This window comes from Centroberyx affinis, unplaced genomic scaffold (genome assembly GCF_046629955.1).
Source record: "Centroberyx affinis isolate AG114_WGS23_722 - 3 ecotype Tasmania unplaced genomic scaffold, CSIRO-AGI_Caff_v1 ptg006157l_1, whole genome shotgun sequence".
Taxonomy (NCBI): Eukaryota; Metazoa; Chordata; class Actinopteri; order Beryciformes; family Berycidae; genus Centroberyx; species Centroberyx affinis.
Genome location: NW_027283128.1, coordinates 19574 through 45179, shown reverse-complemented (window position 1 = coordinate 45179; position 25606 = coordinate 19574). Strand labels below are relative to the sequence as shown.

The 25606-nt window shown below is 43.8% G+C and overlaps 1 protein-coding gene across 1 annotated transcript in view; it reads left to right on the top strand.

Annotated features, from left to right (window-relative positions):
* Positions 1 to 25606, top strand: part of LOC139638166 (EH domain-binding protein 1-like) — a gene marked incomplete at its 3' end in the record, with an annotated part of 42723 nt that overhangs the window by 9553 nt on the left and 7564 nt on the right. The window contains exons 5-7 of the mRNA XM_071512206.1: positions 1873 to 2119; positions 21234 to 21412; positions 22771 to 22819. Coding sequence (XP_071368307.1) covers positions 1873 to 2119; positions 21234 to 21412; positions 22771 to 22819 — 475 coding nt within the window. The remainder of the gene's footprint in view (positions 1 to 1872; positions 2120 to 21233; positions 21413 to 22770; positions 22820 to 25606) is intronic.

The window sequence follows — 25606 nt, the reverse complement described above, 5'->3', positions numbered from 1 at the left end:
TTTACTAGAAATTGACCCAATGAGAGAACAGAATATCTGAATGACTATAAATGACTAGTCTGATTCACTCTCCTCAGACGGGGGGCCCTGGGACAAAATCTTACCAAACAGCCGTCCATGTCTTAACACGTCTTTTTAGGTGCCCTTGACCTGAAAAAGTATGGAAATCCCTGGCTTAGTGAAATATGCTTTACATTCAGTTTATTGAAAAAGTATCCTGTAGAATTTATATTGAATCAGTAGAATCAGAACTGGTAGTGGTACTGAAACAAAGCTAAACCTAGCCCTACAGTAGAGCAGTTACAGACCTCAGTCCCAAATGAATAGAGAATGTTGAGCTATCTGGAATGAGGAGAGAGACCCATCAGAGAGAGAAAACAAGTTTGATCCCCACAATAATGGTTGTAATACAACCATCGATAACATCTAATCAGTTTCTTCCCTGTATGTTTGAGCTGTGGGATCCTTGAGGAGATCTCTGCACAGAGTTTTCAGCAACTTGAATGCATCACTGATTAAATGTGACCTTGTCATAAAAGTGTCAGTGCCTTAAACGTAAATATAAATCAAGTTCTGAGTTTTGAACGAAGCTCTCAGACAGACAGCGGTATGTTCAGGTCCTCTCAGCTGTCTAAAGACAGACAGGTTATTGACTGGTGTGTTTCTTTAGCTCTGTCCCTTACATCAGGAGCAGTTCTCTGCAGAATAGAGGGTTCAAGAGGGCAGCCCAGTGTTTTGACTGGGGCCTTTTCACATGTCTTTTTGCCAGCGCCGGTCTGTTAAAGCCCCTCTATAGGCCTGCCTGCTTTTCTTTCTTCTCCTCCATTCTTTCTTTCGCTCTCTCTCTCTATACTGGGGTTAGAGAGACACTGAGTAGCCCTAACCTTCTCTTTCAGGCAGATACCTAGTCAATCAATTCTCCCTCGTTGTCACTCTTGCTCTCTCTTGCTCTCTCTCTCTCTCTCTCTCTCCTTCTCTGCCCTACTCTCTTGTTTGTTTAGGAGAGCTTGTTGCATGTTGAGTGAATGTCTCAAGGCAGTGCCCCTGCTTTCAGCCCCCACAAGCATGCCTATGTATTGATAACGCTGTGGTATGTGTGTGTGAGTGCCTTTTTGTGTGTATTTGGGTGCCCGCTTGTGTGTGTGTGTGTGTGTGTGCGTCTGTCTGTCTGTCAATAGTCCAACCCGGGGCAGTAAGGATATGAGGTCACTCCAGCCTGACCTCAGTGCACCTGCATCTTCTATTACCTTACCTGCTGTGTGTATGTGTGTTGTTCATTGTATTTCACCAAACTCTAATTTTCTTGCTGTTTCCGTAAGTTATACTAAACAAAGGGTAGTTTCAGCCGAGCAGTCTGATTGGTTAAAGACGCTGACGCCAGCAGTGCTGATATTTCCCATAAAGAATGGCCAGCTGTGTTTTATTAGTTGCTATGCTAACTCTTGTGCCAATTCTTGTCAATTAGGGATCTAGTTAGCAATCTTGTACTGTCCTTTCTTATGTGTACTACTATGAAGAAAGTATGTAAGCGATGTATAAAAGCCATAATACCCTTGAGGATGTGTTTTACTGTGAATGTGGGTGCTGCTAATGTTGCACCATAATTATAGAAAGGAACGCCTTCTGCAGTGTTACTGCTCTAGTAGAAATCCAGAAATCCTTTTTTACTGCTTTTCTGTTGAGATGGAGACTGTTATTTTATATGGCAGACTCTGTTCACAACTCACATTGTTTTTTTGAGCTTCTTGTGCATATCAATTTGTTAATTTCATCCTCTTTTTATCTGTGAAAATTATTGAATTTAAAAGGGTAAAATTTTTAACACATCTCTTTGCTATATCATTATCTCTCCCCTCTCCCTCTTTCCCTCAGGTCCAACCCGTTCTACGAGCCAAGGACCTCCAGCCCGGTGCGCCCCCCCGGCGGCGGCCCCTCCCTGGATGTCGGCGGCGGCCAGAAGCGGAGGGCCCCCCCGCCCCCCAGCTCCGGCCCTGGCCTCGGCCCCAGTCCCCCGGCCCCCAAACCGAGCTCTGGCCCAGACAGGGAGAGAGCCCAGCCAGCCGGGCCCAGCCCAGTAGCGGCAGTCATGGGGAGAGAGCTGGCCTCCTCCTCTCCCAAGGTAAGCAGGCTTCATTTCAGTTCAATAAACTTCATTTATCCCCGCACGCATAAAGGCGTACATTCCAACAAAACCAGAGTATCCTGGAATGTTTTTTTCTCCAGAGATAATGGCATGAATGTAACATGTTAGTCTTCATTGGATCTACTTTGAAATAGACATGCCTTTTAATTTTTTTTGCTTTCATTTACTGATACCTGAGGGCATGTGAATGTACATGGCCAAGAAAAGATCAGAGTTACTCATTTTGTTTGCCAAGTACAATAAATGTGAAGGAATTTGTCTTATTGATGTTTGTACAGAGACATACTAGTAAGGCAGTACATACCAACCATAAACTTTAATCACAAAATATCAGAATTCCCCAGATCTGTGCAGTATACTCCTAACTATCCTGCATTGTGGCTCATTCATTGCAGCATGTGTTGTAATAAGTGAGTGACTTGAGGCATTTTGTTTGTGTGTGTGTGTGTGTGTGTATGTGTGTGTTTGTGCGTGTGTGTGTCCACATCCAGTGGCCCTTACATTAGCTTTTTTTCCGCCTGCGCAATCCCATCTTCTGTCCCATTCTGTATGCTCATGAACCTCCCTAGCTTCTCATTTGAATATAGGTATTTGTTTATTGGGGTGTTTTCGTATGTTTATTTATTTATTTAAATTAGGTAAATCATGGCTGGGTCTAATTAAATGGCTGATGGTCACACACACTCACAGTAGGAGCCAGACCACTGGTGGGGAATGATTGGCTGGGGGTGTGGGGATGGGTGGGGGTTGAGAGGGTGTGTGTGTGTGTGTGTGTAGGGGCCCAATGAGCCTACGTGGGGCTTAAACACACGGGGCTTAACTACAGCAGAGCGATCACAAGGGGGTGTTGACCCCCCATGCACGCACACACACACACACACTCACACTCACACTCACACACACACCCTGTACAGTTACTTATACACACACAGACACACACAGGGCCCTCCTCCCCATGCAGCTGGCTAGCTGACTGTTTTAGTGTAGCTGGGCGGTGACGCTGGCCGTCCATGTAATTATGGCACAGTGCCTTTATCACCCAGCTGCAGTTGCCTGTGACCGTGGGTGAGGGGGCCTAAACCACTTTAATTACCCAAAGCCAGTGGCCTGTGGTGGGCCACACTTCGCCAAGAGATGCCCCTGCCTCTGGAGCTCGGGGTAGAGGGAGGAGGGAGGGATGCAGAGAATGAATTGTGGGGGAAGTTGTGGGGGGAGGAGGAGCGGGGGGGGGCGGTGAAGGAGAATAGGTGAAAGATAGCGGAGGGTAGAGGAGAAGAGAGTAGTGGGGGGAAGAGAAGGAAGGAAGCAAGGGAATAGAAGAGAGAGAGATAGGATGTTCACAGTAAACAAGGATAGGCCTACAGGGTTTGTTGACATATACAGCTAGTGTGAATAGGTTTCTCTTTTTATTCACACCAAACACTGTGACACACACACACACACACACACACACACACACACACACACATACACGCCTCAGCCATGTGTAGGCTGTGAGATGACCTTTGAATGTATGAAGTCAGAGAGGATTAAGTGGAGACATTCCCACTATGAGAGACCAAGACGAAACCAGCACATCATCACACTATGAACGTGTGCAGAGTATAGATGTGTGTGCATGTGTGCGTGTGTGTGTGTGTATGTATCTTGTTCGTATAGGTTCTAGTGTGCCCAAGGCTCAGTTAAGTGAATATGTATTGGAGCAGTTGTAACCCTCCCCCAAAACATAGTTAACCTCTACCTCTCTCATACGTGAGGGTTGAATGTGTGTATGTGTGTGTGAATGTGTATTCTCCATGTATGTTCATTTCTACCAACCATTCGTGTGGGCGAATGGGGTGTAGGGCCAAGATAAAAAAAAACAAAAAAAACACCCAGACAACTAGGCCTAATCTCCAAATGTGAATAGAAATTGATACATTGAAAACCGCCATTCCCGTTTATGCATTTACAACATTCCCTGAAGGCTATGGAATATCCCCTACCGTTTCGTTGAATGAAATCCTGTCTTTCCCAACCAAAAGAGATTAGCATGTCTTGTTTTACATTTACATTTTACGCATTTAGTCAGTGCTCTTATCCACAGTAATTTAAAATGAATGCAACAGTGGAATAAGCTTCAATTCCTAGATCACCAAAGTTACAAGCGACCAACGGTACGGACTGCAGGGGTCAAATGGGACAATATTCCTGTGACCGTAGAAAATCTAGGAATAGAAATTTAAAAAAAGAGCCACGGCAAGAGGTGGAAAGGATTTTTTTTTTTCCCAAGATAAGAGCAAATTAGAGCAAGTGGAGGAGGAAGATGTGGGAAAGGGGATATGATTCAGTGGGGAGATGATGGCATGACGTCCTTTCGCACATTCATTACATGTTCAAAATGAATTGCGTCTGATTTTTGCATAAATGAAGTCACTTTTGTGTTCACTTGGGGAGGAGGGGCGTTGAACTTTGCCTCAGTCGTAGCTGTATCCTCCTTGTCATTGCGTTAAAACCATCCACTTCAACAGCAGCCTGTAGCAAATCAGGACATCTACAGGACATATGGTGTGTGCTCACTTACTCTACACACAGGTATTACACATATGGATTGGATTTACATTAAGCCCTAACAGGAGCTCAAAATGCTGGGAATTTGCCAGTGGAGCTCACCTTCTCCAATTCCAATTTTTGTGCAGGATAAGACAAAGCAATACCGAACCACTCAAATGCAATTATTTATAGAAACATTTGGGTTGCCAGGTGTTTTGGGCCTTTCAACATAAGACTCAAGACTCATGAGACGCAGGCATAGTCAATGGGTTAGAGGATCCATGTGGATGTAGATGGCCAACCTGCAGAATCTGTGGTAGTTCAAATGGCCCTCATCTTGGCCCTCGTCTTTTCCTTGATGCCTTAGAAACTGTAGGCCCCTGCAGAGTCTAAACCGTGAACCCTCTGCAACAGATTTGGAAGAGCACATACAACACATGCCATTCCTGCCTGAAACACTTGTTCACCTCCTACTTGGTCCTCTTCTTCTTATTGGCCTCATCCATCTTCAGACAGCAGCATAATGTCTGGCCTAAGCAAGGTCTTTGCAATGATTATCGCCAATGAATACTGATGTTTTTATTCCTACCTTTTTGTATTGGATTTTATGAATGTGGTAATGAATTTGTGTTCCGTCTTCTTTTTTAAAGAGAGGTGCGTGACGCACACTTCCGGTATAAGTAGGTGCCGGGCCGAGAGTCAAACACTTAGAAAGGAGGAAGACACTAAACTGCGTTTTACCACGTTTCAATCAGTCAGGTCTTCATCAGGTCAGTTTCAATCAGTCAAATCTTTGTCATCTGACTGATCGAAATATTGTCAGTTAAAATGGTAAAATGCAGTTTAGTGTATGGGCTCTTCCTCCTTTCTAACAGTCGTCTTTTTTAGCCTTCATTTCCCCAGGTGAAGGTTTGCTGAGCTTGTATGCTATTTTTCATCGCTACCCTCAAAATACATTCATGGCTTCCCAGTGCAGCTGCAGTCTTTTAAAGAGCAGAGGGAGGTTAAGTGCCTTGCTCTGGGGCACCATGGTGGTAGTTGAAGAAGGAAGGGAATGCATGCCTTCTTCACCTCGACCCAGTAGCTTTCAGGTCTCAAGCTTGCTTCTGTAACTATTAGGCTACTCCTGCCCCTCTCATATTTCAATTTATGTATGCCACTTTTGTATTCCTTGGTTCTGCTGGCAATCTGAGATCTTGGTGGTGAAGTTGGTGAAAGTGGAGGTTCGACCTCTTGTTAGATGTCTCATGTCTCCCATGCCAGTGTCTCCATTGTCTTCTCTGTGAGATGTAGATCCTTGAAGGCATCGAGTTCAAGTTTAGCATCTGTGAAGGAGCTGGAAGGATGGAAACATCTGCGGGATTAATTTAAATGAACAGAGGAAGTTCCTGTCGGGCGGGTTGCGAGCTCTGTCTGGTCCGATTCAGTCCATCTCTTTCCCCCAGGGCTGATTTCACCCCTCCCTGCAGTTCAGCGATCCCCTGCTCCTCCTCTGCTTTCATCTCCATCTCTGTTCCCCAGTCAGACCGCTCTACACTTAGATGCTCTGATCTTTGGATTTTCATCAAGTTTCCGCTTCATGAATTATTTGCCTTATTTTCATATAAAGAAAAGTTGGAAGCTGGCCTACGTCTGTGGGGAAAAGTTTGAGCAAAGAAGTTCTATATTATCTTAATATTTACATAAAGACTTTGAGAAAGAGTTGGGCTTTTTCAACTTTCTGCTACTGGCATTTAGTTGGCCTCAAAATACATGCACACATGCACATCTCTATTGTGTCCTTTATATTATAGAGGCTATGGGCAAAATAACAATATATATATTGGAATTGACTTTTTGTTTGGTATATTGATTTATCCTTTGTATGGTTTGATTCCATATGCTTGTATCAGCGCAGATTTACTTACTAAAGCAATAAAAAGGTAAAAAAAATGTAGTCATTATACTAACATGACAAATATTCGAACATGACGTCTTTACCCGATCTCCCTCTCTCTCTTTCCCTATTACGTTTTCTCTCTCTCACACCCGCACACACCCCCACCCTCTACAGAGGTGACAAAGTGAACCAACACCAGAGGTATGTTTCTTTTTCCCCTTCAGTTGAAGGGCTTGTGTGATTACTCAAGTTAATCAAAGGGTTCAAATTAAATAGAGTTTTCTAGGTTGTGAGAGCTCCCACGCCGAGGGGCGGCAGAGGCCAGATCTCTCCTTCCACTCCCAGCCTTTGTTTTCGCAGCCCCTCCTTCAGTGCGGGCTACCTCTAAATTGAAATTAGAATAAATTAACATTATTTAATTGAGTTCGCAGAAGGCTGCGATATTTCTTAATTAGCTTTCACTGGGGTTCGCGGCAGGAGAGGACCGCACCGGCACTGTGGAGTTTTGCTGAGGTTGCCGTGACGACGGAGGGGTGTTTTTGGAGGACAGAGGGGAGCCCAAGAGACGAGGACCGCCATCTCCTGTCTTCTGACCTTTGCCCTTTCAAAGGCCTCTTGTCTTTTTATCATTTTCTCCATTCCAAGTTTTTTTTATCTCCTCTAACTGATAAGTAGGACAAACCTTTTCATAGAGTGTTGCAGATGTAGGACATAATACTGTTAGTGAGGCTTTATTGGGGCCTGATGTTGCTAAACAGAGGTTAAACAGAGTCGAAATTTTTCATTTTTCAGTATTTGAAATTTGAAGAAAATTTACCCCTGCCTGCCTTATTATTTGTTGCTTGTAATGATGTAACGATTTCTAAATATAAGAAACAGTGGTAGTGGTCCATCAATAAGACCAAGGCATTAAAGCCACAATGGCTCCCCTTGGCCCCGTTGGCCCTTCCATAAGCTGTGTAATATTAGGAGAATAATCCTTGAGAGGAGTTAGGGTAAGTCAGTACTTCTCAATGTCTTCCTTTTCCCAGTGTGGACCCCTCCACAACGCTGTTTGCTCTCTGTGAGTGGTCTGTCATTGGATCTGGTGGGAGAGAGGAGACCCAGTCTCTTCTCACATGCGGTCTAGGTCCAATCACTGGGCTTCCTGTTGCCGTCTCATGCTGCAGGGCATGGCTGTCACCAACATGGGTGGAAAGGAATAAGACATTACTAACTAGAGAGCCATCCTACAATGGGAAAACTAGTTTAACCATCTCATCTGTTGGTTCTCTGAGCAATCTGCCCTGTCTCAAAAGGTTAAAAAGGTTTAAGGGAATATTTATAGATGATGTAATGTGCTGGGAAAAGTTGTGTAAGGGTTAAGTTTGGTCTGCCGATCTGTCTGGACATCTGAAAGGGCCAGTGATACTGGACAGTAGCTCAGGGCCAAACGGTGTGGTGACTTCCTTAATTCTTTGAACCAACTACCTCAGTAATCCAGGGGCAGATAAAAAGTTAGAGCCATGCTTAGGAAACTTTCAAAATGTTGTATCTGCTTAAAGAGGAGCTGATCTCTTCACTAGACCTCTGTGAACATAGGAATTCTAACTTTAACACATTGTTAATCCAGAACTTCTCTTACAGATAGCCACACATCTTCATGGCTCCTTTATACTTATTTTTTAATGCTTGTTTGGAATGTCTGGCTCTAACTTTAGTGTAAGCTGTTTTTCAACCGTTTGTGTCCAGTCGTGTCTGAAAAGTGCGTTTTGATGTAAAACGTTGTAGGCTTGCTGGTTTGGAACTGTCTAATGTGGTGTTTACCTGATTGACTCAGTCTTTGAGTCTGAGAGTACAGTGTGTTTTGTTGAATTCTGTGACCATTCCAGATTGATTTTTGTCACATTGTATTGTCTGGCCTCACAGAGGAACAGACATTGACTTGCATTTCATCATTTTAGATGAATAAATACAAAAATCTTTAGTTGAAATGTATTCAGGGATTCTTCCAAATGTAATTTCGTACACAGTTGCCATAAAAGGATGAAAGTGTGTTTTGTGAGTGTGTGTGCATATGTGCATGCTTGTGTGTGTTGTGAGGGATATATTTTGATCCAGTTACTGTAATGCGGCTATCGTTCCTCCACCTCTTTCTCTGTTGGGTGCGTGTCGAGTTCACGAGTTAAGCACTGCGAAGAGCTCGCTCTCCTCAATACCCGCGCCGACTGGTGTAAAAGGGCCTTCCGCAAAGCGCCGCTTGTAATCTGCCTTTGGTAAGTCCTCCTTAGTTTTATCTGCCAAGGATTACCTCACAAGCTGCAAGCAGGAGAGGAGAGCGAGAGAGAGAGGCAGAGCAAGAGAGAGAGAGAAATGAAAAGGAAGTCAAACAGAAAACGATGAAGATGGAACAAAATGAAAACAAATCGCTGTGTAATCTCCGAGAGAGAGAAAGAGAGAGAGAGAGAGAGACCTGCTTTGGAGTTGAAGGGAAGTTTCCCTCGCCACTCATTTAGAGAGGGAATTGACTAATCCCTCCATGATTGATGTCTGCTATGAGAGGCTCTATAGCAGACTAATAGGGCTTATGAGGATGACCAGAAAGGCCTTCTGTGTGTGTCTGTCTGTGTGTGTGTATGTGTCTGAACCAAATCTATTCGTCTTGTGTGTCCCTCTATCCAGTGGCCGCAGAGGCCAGGGGTTTGAATGACATGGCGGACGAAGAAGGGGTAACTTTATCTTAATCTGGTCTTAATCTGCCCCACTCCTCCAGGTGTGTGTGGGCTTAAACCCAAAGGATCCAGGGTTTTGGGGTGAAGGTTTAAGGGGGCTTGGGGTGAGGAGATAGAGGTCCACGCACTTGAGAAAACTCCTCGGACCCTCAGGAGCTCCAAGACCCCCCGCAACATCCTTAAAACCGCGCTCACTTAGTCATACCATACCTCCCTCCCTCCAGCCTTAAGTGGCCCCTGCTACATTTTAATTGAATTAAACCAACCGCTCTCCAGAATTTAAAAAAGGACCTTGGAAGTACCTTATGAATTAGTCTGAGTGATTTGTCTGTCAAATTGCGTGTGTCTGTGTGTGTGTGTGCGTGCACTCCTATGTGTGTGTGTTTGAGTAAAAGAGAGTGAGTACAGAAATGATAAGGCTTTAATTGCCTCTTTATAAAGCCCTCCAGCACCCCTCCCCCCCCTCTCCTCTGGACTGCTATGGTATGCAGGTGTGTGCTCTTAGTCGCTATAGGAAATACTAAGCAGCGTTTCTAGTGCTTAACTCCATAGATCATTCAGTGGGATCAATGCCATAGCTTTCATTTGAGCACTCTCATAGCAGCTCAGTTGACCTCAACAAGATTCGATAATCCAGCACTGTTCTGAAGATCAAGCAGCCCCATTATATTCGTAATGCAATCAGGAAGGAGAAGAGTTTTGCACTCATCCAAAATCTTTTCATGTTGGTTGCATCTTTTGTGTGGATGCTGAGGTTGTGACCCCTTGCACTCCTTACCATCGGTTGTTACTAATGTTGGCTCTCTAGAAATTAAAGCTTATTCTACTGTCACACTCATTGTTGAGTCGCTCAGGATAACGGTGTCATCTAAACAGAGGAGCCAGACAAAAGGTGAAGTCAAGTTAGAGGGAAGGAATGTTTTGCTGTTACAGTTTTATTGAATAAAGTGGTGGTACCATAATGTTGCCACCAAGCATGGTCTTTGTCAGCTGTCTATGTCAGCACCGCTATATTGGTACCAGTTTATTTAATGAAACACATTTTGAAAGCAGTAAAACAATAAGCTTTCAAGTAGTAGCTGTCCACCATTTATTTATCCATGGCTGTCTAAGTAAAGTAATAATCTGCAACTTTTTCATATAAATATATGTTTCGCCACTCTCTATTGGTAATTGATATAACACAATAATGATTTAACCTATAGCCAGTTCATGAAAGCTTTTACATAATCTAAAGACCTGGTATCGGGTAGGTCTTTTACGTTTCCGTCAGCAGCAACAGCGGTTTGTTTGGAATAAATAGAAGAAGAACTGTGTAGTTAGCATGAGCAGTGATAGCAACCATGGCTGAACAGACAAAAATGAGCACCACCTACAGAAACTCAAACTTCATCAACAGAATATCCAAGGAAAAAGACGTCACCACAGATGCCCACACTGTTTGATTGACAGGTGATCTCTGGGAAGTGCAGTGCAGAAACACCACAGCAGTGAGCGCTTAGCAACAAAGATGTGGCCAAATTAAAAAAAACTGAGGATCTCACAGATTACCACTTTAAAGGCCCAATCTGTAAATTCAGTAGGATACTCTCTTCTACTTCATGTTGGGGCTGATGTACCAACAATAAACCATAAACTGCTTCGTCTCAGTTATCATTGCTTTAGTAGGACACGTCCCCTTCCTCCTCTTTACCTCGTTTACCTCTTTACCTCTTTACTTTCTTCCTTGATGCCTCCCCCTCCCGCCTCTCTGCACACTCTCCTCATACTCCCTTTCCCCCTCTCTCTCTTTTCTGCCTGCGCATAGCATTTTAGACCCACCCACCCTCTCTGGTATGTGTGTGTTGATGAATGCGTATTCTGATCAGGAGTCAGGCGCGTCAAAGGGGTGACTTTGTAATTATGTTCATTTTAATTGGCTGCGCTATCACCCCTCTCATCACTTAGGAGCCCACGCCGCGCCGGACAATGGCAGTCTGCAGTGGCGAGGGTGGGGGAGTGGGGGGGTGCACAACTGCTGTGTCGAGAACCCCCCCCTCCCTCCTCTTCCCACCCCTCATACACACACACACACACACACAGTCAGCCTCTTTACCTGCAGAACATAATTCCTGAAGTGGCCTCCTTAATGAGTTTTCCCTGCCCAGGCTTAGATTAATTGATAAATGGCAGCGTTATCGGCGCGGCTGATCTCTGAACCCAGTGCACCACTAATTTGTTTGTTGAAGATGGCAGTTAAAGGAGATTAATGCGGTATAGATTTATGAGAGCCCTCCCCCTTCCTCTTCCTCTTCCTCGTCCTCCTCCTCTTCCTTGTCCTAACGCTTTTCTTTTCTCTGAGAAGGAGGAAGAGGAAGAGCAAAAGAGGAAGATAGGCTGGGAACAAGTATGGATCCTCTTGCTCTGGGTTTTTTTGAAAGCATTTTGGGGATATCAAATTTGAAGTACTATTTATAAACTCAAGGGAAGTTCAGTTTGCTAGGCTAGTACAGAAAACGTAGTACGCATCATTACAACAAGCAACAGATTCACCAGTTAGCAACATCCACAGTTAAATGATCAGCCTGGTTGACCTAGTAATGCCAATGGAAAGACCAGCACTGAAAATGAAATGAGAAAGCATCATTTCTGACACTTAAGGATCGAGATGGCATTTCTTTAGAACACGATAACAGAGACAGATATGCCGCATTCACTTCACAATTGATTTACTGTGGATACGAGCTGCCGACAGTGAAAAAACGTTCACAACACCGTACTACACCCTGTTAGGATGGTTACACCCTGTTGTAATTACAAATAGGACATGTGGGAATTTGCCAAAACAGGTGGCAAACATGGCAGCAAGTCCACTGATGTCGGAAGTCCAAAGTAATAATTCCTCCTCAGGGTTTATCAGAAGAAGATAATATTGGTTGATTGTAAAATGCCTTTTGATAAGACAAAGTAGGGCCACAACAATTGACCGGGCAATGGCGTTTCAAAGAGGTAAACCCGTGAAGTTGTAGCAACGATATATCATCCCGTTCTTCCGCTTAATTCTCATATGATGCGATGGGTAGAGAGAGCGAGACAGAAACAGTCTCTGGTGGTGTTGTTTCCTTGAACAGCGGGGTAGAGGAGGAGGAAGAGGAGGCAGGTGGGCAGCGAAGGCATTTTGACTCTCACGCTGGGTCTGTTGAAATCCAAATTTTTGAAAGAGGTGTTTAATTGAGACCTTATGTAGGTGAGATGTCGTGTCTTAAAAGTCACGATGGGAGGGAGAAAGATGGAAAGTCTGGCAGGGAGAGATGAGAATAGGGAGAGACTCTAGGAGAGCTGTTGAGGATGAGGGGGTTGAATGAGCAGGGGGAGAGATGGGCCGAGAAGGAGTTTGAAATCTCTAAATGTTTGAATAGGTATCTTGTTTTACACTTCATAACAGCACTGAGACTGCATGTCTTAAAAAAAAAAAAAAAAATGGTCACGGAGGTGGAGGAGAAGAGATGGAGAGAGCGACTCTGGGACGCTTTCACTGATGGTGGTGTCGCCTCTAACAGGATCCCAGCTTCCATATTGTCGATCCCCCCCCCCACCCCCTCCCCTCCCTCCATCTTCTAACCCACCCTGCCTGCCTGTCTGCCTTTTTCCCCCAGCCAAAGCTAATTTGCAGAGGCGTGAGTGTGGGTAATGCTACTGCCGCTTCCATGACAAGCTAAAGCCAGCGCTTACACCGCATTATGCCCCTGTGTTACACGTTAGGCGAGCGAGCAGGCGGGTGGGCACGGTACAAGCTGGCACAGTCGCTCCTTTGTGTCTTGCCTCCTCCAAACTGTGTCATTTCATGTGTTTTTTTTTGTTTTTTTTCAGGCAACAGTTTTTATTTCAATTTCAAAGCCCCGCCTCTCCTCTCCTGTTCCTGTGTTTGTTTTTTTTGCCGCTTTGCACGGTTATGCCTGTGGAGCGGAATAGGCCTTGGAAGCAAATTGGGCCTGGAAAACGAAACCGCTTTTTCTGGGTTTTGCATATTGCGTTTCGGCAGCCAACTGCCGAAAGGCCCTCTCTCTTGCCCGCAGGTTCACTGCTAGATGGGATGCATATCTGCCTCTGAGAGAAACGCTAGCAACCCCCCTACCACCGTCGCCACCACCGCCGCTATCGTGTTGCATGTATTTGCATTACATTTTCCCATTTTTTTCCGTACTGTTACATGTGATTTGATGAGGAATTGGCACAACAAACTCATTGAGCCTAACTTATAAAAATCATTGGGTATTTCTCACAAATCATAACCTGCTCATACAGTGCCATGTTCTCTGACTGGGTGGCCTAATGGTTAGAGAGTCCGCCCTGCGACAAAGGCCGCAGGTTCAATCCCCGCCATATTCAACATGTCCGTTATTCTCCATGTGACTCTCAAAGTGTCTTTACAGGTGGGAAGGGTCGTCGTTCTCTGTCTCTGACTCTTGAGTAAAAGAGAGTGAGTACAGAAATCAGAAAAGGGTATCTTCATTACACATAGACAAATCAGTTTACTGTGGCCTCTGAATCCGAACAGACACACACACAGACACACACACACACACACACACACACACACACACACACACACACACACACACAGAGTCTTAAAATGAGGCCTGACTTCCTAAACAGTGTCTACATGCACAGTCACACACACACATGCACACACTCTTTCTCTCACGCCTCTCTTTGGAAGGAGCCCCTCCTCGGTGTGATTACAACAGTAATGCGATATTTCCTTTGTATGTTAATGTGTATTATTTTCCACGCTACATTCGCTCTCCTCTCCTATTCCAGCCTTTTGTCTCTCTCCCCCCCCCCTTCCCCATTGTTCCATCCACTCCACATCTCCATTTACATAATTGAACTTTTGATTGGACTTTGCTCCCTCCCCTCCCCTCCCCTCTCACGCAAGCAACGTTTGAAATCCGAAGCATAATTTCATGGGTAAGATGACACGAGGCGATCGTTTTTTCTCTCTCTCCTTTTCTAATTTGAAGACGTCGGACACAGAAAGCCCAGATTAAACAAATGGCTTGTTTCGATTGAAGGTGCAATTAAATAATTGAGCAGGTTGGTAGTTGGAGCCCGGCCAATCAGATGAGAGAGGGACAGGCCACTTAAGTGCACAAACCTTATCCTCTTATATGTGAACAGGTATTAACGTATTTCAAGCGTGTGTTTACATCTTGGATAAGAGCGGAGTGTTAGTGTGTGTGTGTGTGCCTACCTCTTTTTAACTGTCTGTGTGTGAGATCATGCTCTGTACAGTATCTGTCTGTGTGTGAAGTTGTATATATATTTATGTATGTGCGCTCAATACAGTATGCTTCTGTTGAAGTGTGTGTTTATGTGTGTGTGTGCATGCTCTACACTATCTATCCGTTAGAGTTTGTGTGTGTGTGTATATGTGTGGGTGCATATGTGCGCTACACACTATTGTCTGTTGGAGTGTGTCAATGTGTTTATGTGTGCTATACAATGTGTGTGTGTGCGTGAAGTTCTCTTTTTTTTTTTTTTCTTTTGCCGTAGGCTGCTTGAGCGGATTACAAGTTTTAAAGAGTATGAGATTCAACACCTCCTCAAATCTGACACTCTCTGACACCGCTTTGAAGCCATGAAAGTGAGATTGGGAAGACACGGAAGCTCTTTTCTCTCCACAGAGTCGTGGGTTTATGTCATTGGGTTGGGGCCAGTTAAGTTTCCATTGAAGCGTTATGCCCCGGAGTGAGAGACAAAGCCGCCACTTAAAGCATTTGACTTGTATCTTTTTTATGGCTCTAAAAGGCCAGTTTTAATGGCCCCCATGCTGTCAGCGAAGCATGCGAGTGTGGTAGAACGTGGAACTGCACGTATAACGGTATATCACGTTTTTTCTAATTTGTCATTTGTCCATTTTCATTTGGGGCAACAGGGAGGGCCAATAGTTAGAGATCGTCCTTCAGCTGGAAGACACGGGTTTGAGCCTCACTCTACAGGCTCTACAGTCAGTGAGAGTGACCAGATAAGTGCTTTCTTTCTAGTGCAGTGTAGCTTCAAGCTTCTAGCATCCACAGGAAAAGGCATATATTAAAAGATCGATCTCAGGATTTTATGAATCGATATCGGATCATTCAAATGAAGATCGATTTAAATCGGAAAATCGATTTTTTAAACCCAACCCTACTACTGAAGTCCTGCCTCCTTGAGCAAACACTGAATCTCTACCAGCTCCAGGGTCGTTGTTCTGTAGCTGACGCTGACCTCTGACCTCCTTAGAGGAGGGGAAAATTAAAAAAGAATTTCCCTACAAGGATCAATAAAATGTCATATTATTATTATTAATTTCCTTTGTTGTTGATGATTAAGAAAGTCCATATGCTGGGTAAGAAAATGGACATAAAATATAAGGCTTCTCTGGTGCGTCAATTTAAAATAAAAAAAACGGGGAAATCCCCACTCTCAAAAAGATACCTTGATTTATTTTACATGTTTTAAATAAAAAGGTGAACTGTATATTTTTTTATTTGAAACATTTAGTAGGACATGTCAATAAGTATAAAAAGAGCAGTAAAATTATTTTGTCCCGCAAGTCATCAGGAATAACTGTGATCACAGTATCCAGCAAAATAATTGAGATGATCATTTTAGCTGTCTCGGTACAGCCCAGCTAGAATATTTTAAACTAAACCTAAATGTACCCTCGTCCTCCTCACTTCTTGGTTGTGTGTAGTGTTGGTGCTTTAGAGGTTGAAGGTTATTCTACTGTTGCACTCACTGTAAGTCACCGGATGCTTTGGAAGTGGCTCTAAAATGTATTATAAATAAATTCTGTCCATATACAGCACAGTGGATATCGCTGCAACGACCCGAATCTAAAAAAGCAACATTTTCCGAGACCTCGCTACAAAATTGTTCTTTCGCTGATTTTGAGCTCGACCTATGACCATTTTCTAATTTTCCGTATCATTGTTCATCCTCTTTACCCCATTATTCCAGATCTCGATTCAGATCCCGCCCTCCCGAAATCCCATTGCTGACACCAAAAATCCTCCTCCCGACACCGGCGCCAACAGGAACCTGGATGCTTCCATTCCCGGGTTTCCTCCTATCTTGTCATTCCGGCATTGTAGGGAGCTTAACGTTTCCCTCCCCTCTCTCTCTCTCTCTCTGTCTCTCTCTCTCTCACTCTTTTTCTTCCTCTCTTGTCCTTTTCCCCTCCCCTCTTGCCGTTTTTTCTCTTTTTTTTTTGCCCCATCGTATGTATGTTGTTGACACCGAGGCATCAGGAATAATGGAATCTCTTGTCAGTGCCTTGTATTTCTGGCCCAAGCTGTTAGGGCTGTGTATAATAGTAGCGGAGGAGGAGGAGGAGGAGGAGGAGGGGAGGTTATGTGCCACTGATAGTAATGAAGGTTGCCTTTTCATTTTTTAATATGGAATGTTTGTGGGCCGAGGCAACGCTCTCCGCTAATCCTACCCCCGAGCCGAGCTAGCTACATGGCTGTGTCAGTTTTACACACACACACACACGTGCACTAACATTCACACAGACACATGAAATAAACACACACACACACACACACCTTGCTTTAGGCAAGACAGCAAACTGTTTGATAAGTCGGGGTGCATTTCGGCTCCTCATGAAAATTTCACTCCTCCCGTGTTTGTGTCTTAAGGAAATGCGGCCCGTTCCTGTAAAAGAAGATATGGTGTTTGTTCAATATTTGATGGATGTGAAAAGGCTCGAGTGCGTAGATGCATTTGTAAACCTTTATCTGGAAAGAGCGTAATGGAACGGTCCGGGCCGCCGATTGAGAAAATTACATCAGCGCGGGTTGTTATGAACGCGGGGGGTCACCGCGAGTCGCACGCCGCTGCTGTCGGGTGAAAACCACGCCGCTGCCGGAAAACGAGTTGGACAGGAATGAAGAAAAGAATGCTTCTTTTTCTCATTGACGCCCGTGTATTTTTGAAAGTATACAATGGCTGGGTTTAACAGGGGTCACTGAACTCACTGAATACAATCAATGACCTTGTAAAGTTTCAATCGAAGTAAGAAAAAGAAAAACGCCAAAAGGGCAGTTGACTGATTTAATAGTACAACAGCTGTGATATACTCTGCTATGTTCTCCCTCCACACACTGGCCTTGTCTTCTTTACAGAAAAGCATTAATCCTCTCGCATCTTTTTAAATTTTACAGCTGGATGTAATTGCATTGAACTCGGTGTGTATATGTGTGTGTGTGTGTGTGTGTGTGTGTGTGTGTGTGTGTGTGAGAGAGAGAGAGACCCTCAGACTCTATTATTACTATTGTTTACTTTTTCTACTGTTGCACTTATTGTTAAATAGTTCTGTGTCAGCTAAATGCCTAAAATATAAGTATAAAGTGTGTGTGCGTGTGTGTGTGTGTGTGTGTGTGTGTGTGTGTGTGTGTTTGTGTTTGTTTACCACTGGCTTGGGGTACCTGTATGTGGATGGGTAGGTGGGTGAGAGAGTGTGCCTTGAAGTGTGTGTTTTCCACTGGCTAGGGTAAGTGTGTATGTTTTTTTCCACTGGCTAGAGTAAGTGTGTGTGTGTGTGTGTGTGTGTGTTCTCCGCCGGCTAGGGTGCAGGGTCTGCGGCGCTGGAGTGTGCTGTGTGTCTAATTGCTTTAATAGCACCTGGTCTCTAATCCCAGGTAATTAGAGCGCTCAAATTAGACAGCTACTTTCAACCGTCACTTGAAAAAGCAGAAAGAGAAGGCCTGAAGGAAGACCGCTCCACACTGCGACTCAACACACACACACACACACACACACACACACACACACACACTTGCAGATACACACTCAAAAACAGTGGCAGAAGCAGAAGACAGATCTGGAGAGATGAGTTTAGCACAGTAAGTGTGTGTTTGTGTGAGAGAAATGTATCTCTTCGCTCTTATTGTCACTCAGTCTGAATGCCCGCTCTTATTACATTGTATTAATCTGTATTATATTATTTTCCTGTACAGCGACACAATCATTTATGTATCTTTTGATGAGGGGGGAAATTTTTTTTTATTTTGTTTACGTTGACCTCTTTCCTTAGCCACGTACCTGCGATCGTGTTCTCATCGGTGTTGACTTTCAGGTTTATCTCTCTTTTCTCTTCTTCCTTTCTTTTTTTTTTTCCATTTGTCTGAGTGGTGCGCAGGCATTGTCGAGGCCGCCTAAAACGTGTCTGGAGAAGCTGCGGGGAAAGGTTAGGGCCCTCTTTTAAAGATGAGCCGGAAATGTCAAGTGTCCTCCCCTCAGGCTCTCGCTGCCTTCTCCCTATACTGAGAGTGCCGTAGGGGCCTGCCTGACTCTCTCTCACACACACACACACTAGCACAAAGGTTAGAGTTGCTATTAGAGTTGGCCTCCAGACTCTTTCATCTGTTTTGGCCCTTGTGGCTTCTCAATAGGCTTCAGGCTCATGGTCACACGTTAAAGTACAACATTAGATACACACGGGGCATCTGGGTGCTTCCAGGCTACAGCTAACAGGCTAATGTTGCTACCAGTCTCTCTTTATGCCCGTTAGCGTTACAAAATAATTGCGCCTTAGCGTTTTAAAACCTGTCGACAGTAGAGACAACCCAATATGTCGAGATTGGCGTGGTTAACATCAAGACTAACAACACATACAAAGTAGATTTAGTTGTGGTTCAGAGACCATCTTAAATTTCACAGTTTGGATGGGAATGTAAGAGTGGAGGATGTGGTTGTACACTTCTAACATATTTCTGTGTGCAACTATACCACCATAACTTTAATTTCCGGACTGGAAGTGGAACAAATTCCCCTTTCTTTCTTTCCTACAACCCTGTAAAACTTTCCACAAGGTGTCACGGTATCTGCAAATGATTCAAACCTGATCAAGTCAACACACCATCACCCACCTAATGCCTTTCTCCCCAGCTGCAATGACAAAAGCCAGTGGGTTTGATCTCTGTCCTCAGTCTCCAGTCTCCAGTCAATCCTCTGCCTCTCTCCCTCTCTCTTGCAGTAGCACGGAGAGGCCAACAGAGGGGGTTGGTCGGCCACCGCAGGCTCGGTTACAGGACTGAGGCCGCGGCGCTCCCATTGTAGTCAGCAGTCTTTTCTCTAAGCCGTCACTGTGTGTCATGGAAAACTGGGTTAACTCGTTATGGTGGTCAATATCAACTCACGCTTCTAAAACTAACATCTCTTTAATTTACTTTTTGCTGACAGTTATATTTACTGGTTATATAAATGTTTCACTTTAACCTTTACACAGCCAGGTTGTCCCACTGAGATTAAACATCTTCTTCAAAGAGAGACACGGCCGTGAAAGAAGCGTCATGACAAACATTAAAGTTGTAGACCGATAATATCCAACAATGTCCAGATATCTAAATTAGCAGTGTATTTAGAGTGTCTGCAGGTCCTGAAGTCTGGAGTCTTACATTGTCAATTGTATTATCTAATTTCAATGCCTTTAAAAGGTCTTGAATACCATTTAATAAAGCAGATTAAGCCTTAAATTCAATGTTGGAGGGCTTAGAAATAGTTTCGTAGTGCGCTGCTTTTCAAGTGACATATCAGTGAATTACACAGACCCACAGTATATTCTACAGTTTCAATTTAGAAATTCATCTTATATTTTGTTCAAACTGGCATTGAAAAGGTCTTTTTAAAGTCTTGATGAAACTTGGAGAGACCCTGCTTCAACACATTCTGTCACATAATTAAAGAAATATCTCTTTTATTAGTCATGTGTTAATGTGATTGTCTAGCGTACAATAGTAATATGCAGTAGGATTTCATAGTCTTTTTGATCACTGGCCTTTAATGAATCAAATCGAATTTCAATGACATTTTTTGGCGTTTCTCGCTGAACACTCTAAAATGATCTGAGAGAATTATCCCATATCTATCCGTCCATAACCAGATTAGTCAATAGCCGGCTGAATAATCAGAATAGCGTTGGTTCCGCTGGCCGTCAGAGGAAGACCAGTGTCTCCGCACCACCAAGGATTTGTGGGATTTGGAGTCTGGGAAGGGAGACGCTCCCATTGGTCAAAGCTTCCGACCCAGATAAGACTTCAAAGGCGGAGCTAATTAATAAGATGTTTACATTATCCACGGTCGTACGCTGCTTGAGTATGACCCTTCATTATGGTGTGTGTGTGTGTGTGTGTGTGTGTGTAGTCTCATTGTGTCTCAATATGCTAAAACATACTGGGAAGCTAATTGGATGGGTGGAAGTAGCTAAGCACAACATTTTATTCAGAATAACGAGGAGAGCAGTTGAAAGAAGCGGGGGAGCAAAGCCGAAAGTTCCCTTCTCCTGCCTCCTGTCTCCACTTCTCTTATTAAAGTTGTAGGCTCAGTGAATTTCAGTTGTATTGACTTGAACAATCAATATTTTTATGTAATCATAGTGAAACCTTTTGAAAATGTTTAATCCAAGCTCAAATCTTTTGTCAGCAGTGCAAGGGACAGGGAGGATAGTGTGGAATTTTCTGATATCTATTGAAAAACAGATGTAAATTCATGTTGTATGACAAATTCTCCTTTGAATTATTTAATCTAGAAAACAGATTGTCTTAGGAAATATGTGTCTTCCCAAAATGCTACATATATATCTTGAGAAAAAAATGATGGGGTTTTTGTATGCAAAGTTCCTAAAATAGCTCACAGCTAAGATGTTTTTCCAAAGTGAGTTTTGTTTACACACCAGCAATTATTTTAGAGGAGTAGATGTCACTTATTTGGATATCTCATTTTGGGACAAAACTCTTTGAATCAAGATTGAAATTTACAATCCTGATTGACTATTTGAGTTTTGTAGCAAAATGCGTTATTTCAAATGATGAATGGGAACGGAAGTAAAACTCAAACTCTTTCTCTTTCTCCCTCCTCCTTCCCTCCCTCCATGTCCATCCATCCCCTTCAATCCCTCCTTCTCTCTGTCCCTCCATCCCTCCATCCCTCCCTCCCCCACCTGCAGCCCAGCCCCATCCCGAGTCCGGTGCTGGGAGGGAAGCCCAACGCCAGCCAGTCTCTGCTGGCCTGGTGCCGCGAGGTCACCAAGAACTACCGCGGGGTGAAGATCACCAACTTCACCACCTCCTGGAGGAACGGCCTGGCCTTCTGCGCCCTGCTGCACCACTTCAGACCCGACATCATGTAGGACACACACACACACACACACACACACATACTCACACACACACACTCTTCAGATATTAGGGTTAGAACTAAGACTTTCAGAACCTGTTTATGGCCAAATATGATTTGCCAAATATGATTTGCCAACATGCTTTGTATTCTTACCTTTTACCCGAGAATATTTTTGACCACCACTTGAAAGAACACTATATATATGATATTACTAATTACTAATGTCAAGACCATTAATATTAATAACCATATTAATAATATAGAAGTACACATGTCAGGGTTCCCGCTTGTCATGTAATTTTTGGAAATTCTCTGGAGAAGTCAGGGAATATCAGGTAATTTTACAAATTGGTCACTTATGAATACGAATATACCAGAATGTATTTTCCAAGATGTTTTTTTACACATTTATTGCCTTACTTGGGGGTTTTCATCAGTTTTTCAGCCCAACTGGAATGGAAACCAGACTGTTCACCTCAAAAACAAAAAAAAAAGAAGGAAGGAATAACATTTTTTTTTTCATGGAAGCGCTCAGACTTAGTTATGGAAAGTCATGGAACCCTGACAAGTGCAAACTGACAGAGTGATGAAGGCCTTTCTGGGCTGGAAGGCGCAGGTCGTTCGCCTCAATTGATCGCGATTTTATCTGCAAGTCAAAGTGCCTTGATGTCCCTCTTTGAACCTCATACATGTTTGCTCGCACATACACACACAATTAACCTTTCATCATGTTACGTCCTGCATGTCATCATGCCCGTCAGTGTGTGTTTGATTAAAACGTACAGATGTGTGTGTACACAGACATATGCTCGCAGATACATGTACAATAAATCTGTCATTCTCATGTATGAATACAGTCTTGCATTCTGTTTGCTGCCAACGCCACTTAGATTTTTCCTGTGTGTGTGTGAATATTAGAGAGTTCTGTGTGTGTGTGTGCGTGTGTGTGTGTGTGTCTGTGTCTGTGTGAGGTTCTTTCAGTATTAAACGTGTGTGCTTAACACTCAAGAAAGTATATGGAAAACCTACAGCCCCATTAAGAAGGTAGACATAAAGATAATTCATCACAAACCTGCCGTGTGTGTGTGTGTGTGTGTTTGGTGTGCATACGTGTGTGTGTATGCCTGTGCGTCGGTGCACTCCTGTGTGTTATTTTTATATATTTTCCACTCTATTAGTTCTGTTGATTGCGCCGCTATGAAATTGCATGTTACAGTTCTAATACCATTACACGTGACGCATATTTAAACACACCTCTTCCCCTGCTATCTCTCTCTTTCTCCCTCATTCTCTCTCTCTTTCGCTCTCTCTTATTCCTCCTCCTCCTCCCCCCCTTTCTCCGACCCTCCCCACTGTTCTTCCAGAGACTACAAGTCGCTCAATCCTCAGGATATTAAAGAAAACAACAAAAAGGTAAGAGGCAGCCACCGCTGGGCCCTCCACACCACTTAGCTCCCTCCCAGCCACATCTCCATTTGGCCTTATTTAGGGATCTACCATTAATCCCTGGATGTGTGTGTGTGTGTGTGTGTGTGTGTGTGTGTTTAGGGTGGGGGGGTCGGTGGTGCAAACACATACACACAGGCAAGAAAACACATACACATGCACACAGGCACGTATGTAGTCACACTCACACATGTGCACTACAGCGAGAGTGTTATAATTACAGTTCTCATAAGACGTTCCCCCTGCTGTGATGTGTGTGTATGCGTGTGTGTGTGTGTGTGTGTGTGTGTGTGTGTGTGTGTGTGTGTCCAAAGCATGAGTGAGTCACCTGGCAGAGGTGAGATGGTATCTTAACTCGGCAGCCTGCTGGGAGCTTACTAAACAGCCTCTGCTATGTGTGTATGTGTCTGTGTGTGTGTTGGTCTGTGTATAAGAGCATATTTTTGTTGTGCGGATTAGAACGTTTTGTTTGTATGTGTGTGTGTGTATGTGTGTGTGTGGTTTAATGGAGTACTAGTTGTAAACCAGCTCAGAGTTAATATGTAGCCTTGGAGTATCTCTGCCTCCTTGGTTTCATACATCCCTCCTCCTCTCCTCCTCTCCTCACAATATGCACTCACTCTTAACCAAGTGAATAACCCATTCTCTTCATATAGCAAATGTACACACACACACACACACACTTTTTTCGCTCCTTCCCCTCTGCCACCATATGCGCACATTCACAGTTCAGAGACACACACACACACACACACACACACATCGCCATTTTACTTCTTTCCCTCTGGCTCCATGCGCACACATTCACTTTTCACACGCATTCCCTTGCAACATACCTACACAAACATACACAGCTATTTTTTTTTCCTTTCCCTCAGTTACCACACACACACACACACACACACACACACACTGTCCCCTCTTTGGCCCCCGAGGGCTACACAGAATGATATGCGTTGGGTTCCTGCAGCTTGATTTCCTCTCCTCATACACACTCTGGCTCAGCGATAACCTCTGGTGGCCCTGTTAGGCATGAATGCTACCCTGTTGACAATAACCACAGTGGAGGGAGAGAGAGAGACCCAATCCCATATCAGCTAACTGCCCCTCGCCCCCCTCCAGGTGCTCAAGTAGCCCTGAAGAAATTGGCTAGATATAAGTAATATGGGAATATGCCGTAGAAGGTGATAGCCGGTGAATGGCTGCAGCATTGTGGCTAGCGCGCTGTGTCCGGCTCTGTCGAGATCTGCACCAGTTGCTGATGTACATTCGGCCAAACAAACTGTCCCTTTGCACTGCAGAGAGGAGACGCAGTTACATATCACCTAACTTCCCCTCTGCCCCCTCCCCCCAACCCCCCGCCCCCGCCATCTATCACAGTGCTCAAGTAGCCCTGAAGAAGCTGGGTAGATAGAAGTAACATGGGGAATATTCCCAACAAGATGATAGCTAGTGAATGGAGTGTATCTAGTTCTTGTAAGTTGGAACACAGTGAGGGAAACCAAACCTTCATGGGAAACATTCTCACCTTTTGGATTCCTCGCCTGGTTCAGTTCCTTAACACTCATCAATGAAAACAAGAATAACAAAAATCATTAATATCTCAAGCAAAATCTGCAGAATCAAATGCCGGGACATTACATCACTGTTCAAATCACGTGCGCTACACAAGGCAAACCAGATCATAGAAGACACTACTCATCCACTCAACAGCCAATATGAACTACTCCCATCAGGACACAGGTTTCGGACCCCACCCCACAGGACAACAAGAACAAATAAAACATTCATCCCCACATCCATAGGACTAATCAACATGGGACTCTGATCACTGTTCCCCATTTCCCCCCCATTTCCAATCATCTATGTTTTGTGTCCTGTTATGACATTAGTCTGATGTCCTGTTTGTCTTTCAGTGATGTTTCTTTTCTTTATTTTTGTCGTTTGCCACCGATGATTGTGCGGAACAAATTTCCTAACGGACAAATAAATATTCATTCATTCATTCATTCATTCATTCAAACTTGAGAAGAGAACTGTCCTTTCACCAGGGTATCCACAGGTCTGTAGAAAGTCTGAAAAGGTCTTTAAAAATTATCAAAATTTAAGGCCTCAAATGTAGTTCTTGGAGGTCATGTTTTTCACTTTATAATGACGGGTTTCTTCGCACAACATGTCCACTCTTAGATTATTGTAGAACAGGGTTAATGCAATATACATGTTTTTTTTTCGCATCCTATCTACTTTATGAAACACAATTGCACATGTCCCTTAACAATTGTGTAAAATAAAAACAAATGTGTAAAGCAGTGTATCAAGAACCATTCTTATGCTTTGATTTGATTGGTTCACGGTCATGGAGAGTGTATGGTGGTCAGCCTGGACAAAGTCTGAGAACAGGCAAAGAATATATATATAACCAAGACATTCAAATGTTATTATCTCAAAAAGCTAGTGGCCAGTGGGCGGTTGACCCTTATTGATTTATCCGGCAAAGACACATTTTTACTGGCATTTGGTGTTTGGCAGGTGGTAATTTCAGACCCTTTTTTTGTCTTTATTTCATTATTTTGGTTATTAAATTGATTCGACTCTCACATACCCTGCTTTGCGGTGTATGTGAGATGCTGTTGGCCCTACACCATGTATCGGTATGCACTTCGATACTCTGTAAGCTGTCGTTCTGTCTCCATCAGTGCCACCGAGACATAATTGTACATTGATTAAACCTGGTGATATGAGCAATTGTGATTC